We start from the raw sequence: 8,670 nt of genomic DNA on the forward strand, positions 1-8,670 counted from the left end.
TTGGGGGAAGTAGGGTTGTGGGGAGGGGTGTCTTGGGAGAGGGAGGGTTGTGGGGAGGGGGGTCTTGGGGGGGGAGGGTTGTGGGGAGGGGGGTCTTGGGGGGGGGGAGAGTTGTGGGGAGGGGGGTCTTGGGGGGGAGGGTTGTGGGGAGGGGGGTCTTGGGGGAAGTAGGGTTGTGGGGAGGGGGGTCTTGGGGGGGGAGGGTTGTGGGGAGGGGGGTCTTGGGGGAGGGAGGGTTGTGGGGAGGGGGGGGGGAGGTAGTGGGGAGGGGAGTCTGGGGGGGGGAGGGTTGTGGGGAGGGGGGAGTCTGGGGGGGGAGGGTTGTGGGGAGGGGCGTCTTGGGGGGGTAGGGTAGTGGGGAGGGGCGTCTGGGGGGGGAGGGTTGTGGGAAGGGGGGGTCTTGGGGGGTGGGGGGGAGGGTTGTGGGGAGGGCGCCGCACAAAAAACAACTATTCACCACGTTTCTCCGGGTGTGTCAGTGATGTGCAAATGTTTTTTTATTTTCCCTCATCTCGTACTGCAGTGTTGCCCAGTCCGTCATAGTTTTCCTCTATCTTTCCCTCTGTCTCCCTCCCTCCCTCCCAACCTCAATGGTTCCTTGAAATAATACTGTTTCAGCACGGCTATTGGATCTTGTCACGTGTGGCCATGCTGACGTAGATTTCTTTTCCTTACTGACGTCAGCAGATCTTGATTTGGTCCAATGTTCTGCTTGATGAGTGGTGACATGTTTGTATCAAAATAGGAGATGGTGTGTGTTTAAAGTCTGCTCCTTGATTGTTTAGGGCACTTGGTGATTAAGTGACATGTTTGTTCCTGAAATAGGAAATGGTGTTTAAAGTTTGCTCCTTGATGGTTTGACGCACTTGGTGGTTAAGTGACATGTTTGTTCCTGATATAGGAAATGGTGTTTGAAGTCTGCTCCTTGTAGGTTCAGTGCACTTGGTGATTAAGTGACATGTTCGTTCATGAAACAGGAAACAGCGTTGGAAAGCACAAAGCGATGGAGGCGGTGTGACAGAGGTGGAGGCGATGTGACAGAGGTGGAGCTAGGCCCGTGGACTGGTCATCCCCTGCAGACTGCCCTGTTTGATGATGTCGTTCACTCGGGCCAGCAGGTAGTGCTTGTCTTTCCCTTCCTGAAACCAACCACCATCAACACACACAAATCGTTACACCTGTACACACACACACACACACACACACACACACACACACAGAGGCAGGCAAGGAAGCATGAACAACATAGAGGGACAAAACCAAACCGGACTCACACACACACACACGTACAAATGCCTCTTCCCAGGCACACGTGTGTGCTCACACACAGAACACATATACAACACACACACACACACACACACACACACACACGCACACGCACACACACACATGCAGAGAACATATACACACCACATACATACATACATGCATACGTACACAACACATATGTATGCACAAGGTTTGTATATACATACATGCACGCTCGCATGCATACTTACATGCATGCACACACGACCACAAACACACACACACACACACATACACACACACACACGCACACTCACACTCACACAAATACACACACACACACACACACGCACCAGTCTGAGCTGTTCCTTGAGAATCTCATCCCTTCTCTTGTAGCCCTGTCCAACGGCCCAGTAGTAGTACATCAGAAGGCTGAAACAATACATGGCAGCCAGCAAATGTCACATGAAGTCAAGTCAAGTCACGTCAGGTCAGCTTCATTTCTTAATCTCTTCACAAATAAGTCACATTTGTGGTCGCCCGTACTGCCAACGATACAAACTTAATATACACCTTTCAGTGACAGGTACGTGTTCTCATGTACTGAAAGCGATCCAACCCCGAAACACACACACACACACACACACACACACACACACACACACAGAAGGAATACACACAAAATGCGCATACCACACATACACACACATACACACACACCACACACACATAAACACACACAAACCACACACACACTACCCCCCCCCCCCCACATATACACACTAGCACACACACACACACACATACACACACACACACACACCACTCAGAAGGAATACACACAAAATACACACAACACACAACACACACACACAACACAAACACTACACACACACACACAAACAAAAAAGACATACACACCACACACACACAAACAACACACACACACACAAACAAGACATACACACCACACACACACACACACTACCCTTCCCCCCGCCCACACACACACACATAAAGCCCCATCATCCACACACACCCTTAACTCCCCCCTCCCACACACCCGCACACCCACCCACACCCACACTGACCACAGCAGGATGAAGCAGGGCACGTAGAAGGCGGTGGTGCCGAAGAAGAAGAAGATGGTGGAGGCCCAGTTGGGCCAACCCGCGATGACGTCAGTCAGAGCCGTCCACGTCACGTAGTCCTCTGTGGAGTACAACCTGTACGGGCCGCAGCTCTTGGAAGGGTTGATGCTGGAAACCACACACACACACACACACACACACACACACACACACACACCACACACACACACGCATCACACACACACACAAAGCACGTGATGTGAGGCTTTTATTGTCCAGCCGACCTTAAAGGGCCACGACAGGGCTGAAAAAAAACCCAACAACTGTAAATGAAGACCACACAGAACCTGAAAACAACCACCCACCCATCTATACATACAGACACGCACGTGCGTCCGCACGCACGCACACATACACCTACACACAGTTTGCCGTTTCACGACTTCCAGTACACAGAAAATGATTTCCAGTCGAGGTGGCATTCACATGCACCCCCCCCCCCCCCCCCCCCAACACACACACACACAGAGGAATCAGCAGTTACGTGACAGGCGAATCGGGTATAGGCCCATTTCGGAACAGACTGAATCGCGAACCATCGAATCGGGATAACATTGATCAAAAGACCTCTCAATGTGAAACGCTGTGATACTGCCATTCACGGTCAGCGGCGGATGATGTGAACTAGATTTAAAGGGCAATAACACCTATGTGTGAAGGCTCTACACACACCCCTCCCCCTCCTTCCCTTCTCTTTACAATGAAATACACGATATGTGGAGTGATGGCCTAGAGGTAACGCGTCCGCCTTGGAAGCGAGAGAATCTGAGCGCGCTGGTTCGAATCACGGCTCAGCCGCCGATATTTTCTCCCCCTCCACTAGACCGTGAGAGGTGGCCTGGACGCTAGTCATTCGGATGAGACGACAAACCAAGGTCCCGTGTGCAGCATGACTTAGCGCACGTAAAAGAACCCACGGCAACAAAAGGGTTGTTCCTGGCAAAATTGTGTAGAAAAACCCACTTCGATAGGAAAAACAAACAAACAAACAAAAACAGCACGCAGGAAAAAATACAAAAAAATGGGTGGCGCTGTAGTATAGCGATGTGCTCTCCCTGGGGAGAGCAGCCTGAATTTCACACAGAGAAATCTGTTGTGGTAAAAATAAATACAAATACAAATAATATCGTAGATTTATCCGATCCGACTGGAAATCACTTTTGCATCCAAAGGCTCGTCATTCATACCGGTAACACAATCTCTCAGCCCGCAGTCCAGTCCGACTCACAAACAAAACATGACAAAGGCTGAGCGAAAAGGTCCCTCCCACTCTCTTTCACTCACTTGCCCAGCATGTAGCCCACGATGACAGCCACGATGATGAAGGAGATGAGGAGGATGAGGTTGAAGAAAGAGTTGGAGCGCGACACCTTGTACACGTTCTGAGGGGGCGCGAAGTTCTTCATCAGCGTCAGCTGTCACACAGACACACACACACACACACACAGACACGCACATAAATGTAAAGCGCAAGTGCACTCATACATACATACACACACATACACACACACACACACACACACGCACGCACGCACGCACACAAACTGCGCGCACATATATGAGCATGCATGCATTAATTACATGCACACATAAACTCACACTACACCGCCCCCCCCCCACACACACACACACGCACACATACACACACACATACACACACACAAACCACATACACACTGATACACAAAAGTACCAGTTACTCTGGAAAATGACCTTATCAAAAGCATCCATCCACGAATATTGCTCATACACATCTGAAACTAAATTCACACAGTGCACCTATGCTAAGGCCCTGTCTCAAACGTCAAAGCCAAGATTGGTACAATTGTATCATTATTGTTCTCTTATTGATGAAGTCTTTCAAAGCAAAATAACAACAACAAAATATCTGGCCCACATACAAAAGACAGCTGAGAGATATTCTTTGTATAACGTTGATGTGAAACTTGCGATTCATGCTATTGTCTTTTGAGGGAACTCACCAAGCACTGTACTGAACAGTTTTTTTTCCTTCTTCTTCTTTCTCTTCTTAGTTTTCCTTTGCTGCTATATCCTGTACGTCGGTACAGTGGCATGGCATTACCCCCCACCGCCCGAATCCCCAATCCACACCCACATCCACGCATGTTCTCTTGTGGTGACTGCGCCAGTGTTCCTGAGTTGTCAGTTCAGTTTCAGTTTCAGTAGCTCAAGGAGGCGTCACTGCGTTCGGACAAATCCATACACGCTACACCACATCTGCCAAGCAGATGCCTGACCAGCAGCGTAACCCAACGCGCTTAGTCAGGCCTTGAGGGAAAAAAAAGAAAAAAAAAAGAAAAAAAGGAACTACAACTACAAATAATAATATGTATAAGGCGCAAAAACCTGATGAAGTCAACTATAAGCGTACAAAATAAGATAAAATAAAATAAAATAATAAAGAAATATATAAAGAAATAAATAACTAAATAACTAACTAAATAATAATAATATAATTAAAAATAAAATAAAATTGTCAATTGTCAAATGAGTTGTCAATGTTAAGTCACACACCACTGCTGCCGATCCCAATCACTAACCCTGGCTCCCTGTCTCACACCGAATAAAGTACAAGATCAGCACTCTATGCTAGAAATATATTCACAAATCTGCCCCTTCCTATCTCTGTGGCTGCCTTCACCTCTACACTCCATCTCGCTCACTACGATCAGCTTCAGATCCACTCTATTTACGCATACCCAGATTCAAACTCTCGACTGTTGGCCGCCGTTCTTTCTCTGTCTCTGGACCTTGCAATTGGAATGAACTTCCTCTTTCGCTTCGTCAAGTCTCCACACTCAGCTCTTTCAAGTCTCCCTTCCCTGCCTCTTCCTTGTCTTCAGTTTCTCCTTTTTAGAGTTATGCGTGCGTGAGAATGACTGGTGTGAAAGCGCTTTGATTTGTCTATGCACAAGATTCAGCGCTATATAAATACCATTATTATTATTATTATTATTATTATTATAAGCCTCCTCCTATTGACCACAGTAATTCCTTTGTCGCAAATGCAGACACAGTGATCAACCCCCTAGACTGTAATTGCATCCCTCAAACAATGGTGCTTTCTTCTTTCTGACTTACAACAATTTCAGAACACAGCTGTTTGTTGTTGTTGTTTTTTTGTTGTTGTTGCTGTTGTTGTTGTTTTGGTGTTTGTTGTTTTTGCTGTTGTTTTTCAAATAAGTGTCTCACCTTTTTGATGTAGAAAATGAAGAAGACTTTGAGAAGAGTCATGGCTGGCAACAGCGGTGCAAAAAACGTCCCCAGCCTGCACACAACGCACGCAGAAAACCAACAGTCACACTGTTCCCATCTGAACGCGATCAGCTTTCAGTGCATTAACAACCATGCTATGCTGCTTGCAACTTCCACACCATAATCAAAAGTCAAATGTGTATAATAGTCAGTTGTGTTCGACTATGACCATCAGAACAGTAGAGGAGGTAACTGCTGTCCCGAGTACATTTCTGGGCTAGAATTTGATCATAGTGGAGAGTGTTTTGCCAAAGTTACATACCTACTCTCTCGGCCAATAGGGTTTTTAGGGCCGTCGGCACTGGGAATGGTTACCAAAGGCCAACTAGCCACCAAGACTGCAGGACTAAGAGCCAGTGCAATTTTGCCTCCTGGTTTGAGAGTCATAGTCCTTCACAAAAGACCAAGCTGTAAATAATGTCCCATTGCAATAGAGAAATCATTGATAACACAGCTCTCACTTTGCTTTTGGCCCAACCGTGACCAAAACTCACATAGTTCCTATCCTTACCAAGAAAAACAACAACAAAAAACAAAAAAACATGACAGGAGTTGGACTGGTTACACTTTTGAAACCACCAAGCAGTCATAAACAATACCACACACACACACACACACACACACACACACACGCGCGCGCACACACACACACACACACACACACACACACACACACACACACACACACACACACACACACACTGTTCTTACCAGCTGAGGGTCTGAGAATAGACAATGTCCAGCACGTTTTGAGGAATGTCGAATTCTTGCTGTCCGTACTTCCCCACGAATGCTATCTTCCCCTTTAAACGCTCATACAGAAACCTGCACAACATCAGGACCAACACTTCTTGAACTGTGCAACCAAAAATATATAAATAAATTAATAAAAACAACAACAACAACAACAAAAAACTACCAAAAACAAACAAAAAAAACCCAAACAAAAGCATGCAGTCAGAAAAGCTGGTCATCACTGGGACTGCGAAAGACGAACCCGGGTGTAGCTGTGTATGGGGTACTCGGAATGAGCGGCGTGGGGGTAATGCCACTGAAACGGTGCAGATGATGGGTGGGAGGGGCGGGAGGAGGAGTGGGGGGGGGAGCAAAATAAAAGCAAAAAAAAAAAAAAAAAAAAAGCAGCTGGTCATCGTAACGTTTGATGCAAACACACACCAAATCACTGCAGGCAACCTAACAATGATGTAAAAATAGTAGAGGTAACTCTCTCCATACACAAGGTACACAACTTCAAGTCGAGGCTGCTTTCACAACCAATTCAGCTAGCACACAGGTAAATAAAAAGGTACACTGGAACAAACCCAGACACTTTCTCAAAAACCATGTGTTTGTTCTGTATTGTCCATGTGTTCTGTGTGGCTTGTTCAGGATTAAAAGAGGCTATGCCAGTCGTGAATAAAAGCTAATTTGTGTTTGTACATTTCTTCTGTCATTGCTGCTGTGTGCACATGTCAAATGATCGGTATAAGGACAAGCCCGGCGCCTCCTTTTTTGAGGAAGTGTCTGGGTTTGTTCCAATGTACCTTATTATTTACCTGTGTGCAAGCTGAACTGGTAGCGTAAGCAGCCTTGACTTGAAGTTGTGTACCTTGTGTATGGAGAAAGTTACCACTCTTTACTATTTCTTAATCATTTGATCTCGTGGCCTCATCGTTTATTAACAACAATGATGTAGAGAATAACACACTCACTTGCGAGGGAACTCCACGAAGAAAGTGATGACGATGAGAGCGGCAAAGTCCACCAGGGCCAGCTTGTAGAACTGCTGTCCGATGTACGTCTCCCAGCACTGCACGCCCACAGGAATGGGATGGTACAGTCACCGTCATCATCGTCCAACAATGTGCTGTAGTGTGTGTAGTGCTGTAGTGTGTGTGTGTGTGTGTGTGAGAGAGACAGTGTGTGTGTGTGTGTGTATGTGTGTGTGTGTGTGTGTGTGTGTGCGCGTGTGTGAGAGTGTGTGAGAGTGAGAGAGAGAGTTTGTGTGTGTGAGTGCGCGTGTGTGAGAGTGTGTGTGTGTGTGTGAGTGTGTGAGAGAGAGAGAGAGAGAGAGAGAGAGAGTGTGTGTGTGTGTATATGCGTGCGTGTGTGAGAGTGTTTGAGAGTGTGTGTGTGTGTGAGAGAGAGAGGGTGTGTGTGTGTGTGTGAGTGTGTGTGTGTGTGTGTGTGTGTGTGTGTGTGAGAGAGAGAGAGAGAGAGAGAGAGTGTGTGTGTGTGTGTGTGTGTGTGTGTGTGTGTGTGTGTGTGTGTCCCATAAACGGATACAAACCGTGAAGATGAGAAGAAAAACATGGGGAAAATAGTGAAACAAGAACAAAAATACAGAAGAGGCAAAGCCTTCAAGACTCACTTGTGCTTCACGCTTTATCCAGTAAAGAAATTATGAGGAGAAAAAAAAAAAGAGAGATTCATAAATCGTTAAAAAGTGTTCTGTGTCAAATATTATATCATTATAAAATAAGCTTGGGAGAAGAAGAAAAAAGAAAAAGAAAAAAAGTGTAGCGTGATCGAACCACGAATGTGCAGTTCCGAAGTAAGCAGACAAATCCCCACAGTTGCAGCGCATCTGACATCATTTGAAAATGTTGTGGTTTTCTTCTTCATGCCATAAATAGACGTATAGTACTGGACGTAATAACGCCGTTTAAGCCGTGTTTTTCGTGTGTTGTATAATATCTCGATTATTCTTTTATTTCGGCGACAAAGGAGAAGACGTTGCCATCGTTTCAAGCACATCCCAACACTTGGTAGATCTCTAGATCTGCATGAACAGTCTACAATGGGCTGAAAGAAACAATTGATTCAATTTTTCTTTTATGTTCATTCAGTTAATTCAGTGTCCACCTCAGAATATTTATATGCAGTAATTACGTCGATTGTGAATAAGAAAAACGAGGTGATGTCGACTTCTTACAAAACATAATCTGCCTTTTTGCAACTCAGTGGGAAGCGGTTTTTAGAATTTTCGGAT

The 8,670-nt window shown here is 46.1% G+C and overlaps 1 protein-coding gene across 2 annotated transcripts in view; it reads right to left on the bottom strand.

Moving 5' to 3' along the window:
- Window positions 1-424: 424 nt before the first annotated feature.
- LOC143292721 (transmembrane channel-like protein 7) overlaps window positions 425-8,670 on the bottom strand; it is a 76,219-nt gene continuing 67,973 nt past the window's right edge. Inside the window, exons 11-17 of one of the 2 annotated variants that reach the window (XM_076603241.1) lie at window positions 7,391-7,488; window positions 6,390-6,503; window positions 5,616-5,691; window positions 3,687-3,817; window positions 2,343-2,510; window positions 1,605-1,683; window positions 425-1,139 (exon numbers count right to left, since the gene is read on the bottom strand). In XM_076603241.1, coding sequence (XP_076459356.1) covers window positions 1,050-1,139; window positions 1,605-1,683; window positions 2,343-2,510; window positions 3,687-3,817; window positions 5,616-5,691; window positions 6,390-6,503; window positions 7,391-7,488 — 756 coding nt within the window. In that variant the 3' untranslated portion in view covers window positions 425-1,049. The remainder of the gene's footprint in view (window positions 1,140-1,604; window positions 1,684-2,342; window positions 2,511-3,686; window positions 3,818-5,615; window positions 5,692-6,389; window positions 6,504-7,390; window positions 7,489-8,670) is intronic. The other variant, XM_076603240.1, reaches the window with a different exon arrangement.

The sequence above is a fragment of the Babylonia areolata genome, chromosome 18 (genome assembly GCF_041734735.1).
Source record: "Babylonia areolata isolate BAREFJ2019XMU chromosome 18, ASM4173473v1, whole genome shotgun sequence".
In the NCBI taxonomy this organism is placed as follows: domain Eukaryota; kingdom Metazoa; phylum Mollusca; class Gastropoda; order Neogastropoda; family Buccinidae; genus Babylonia; species Babylonia areolata.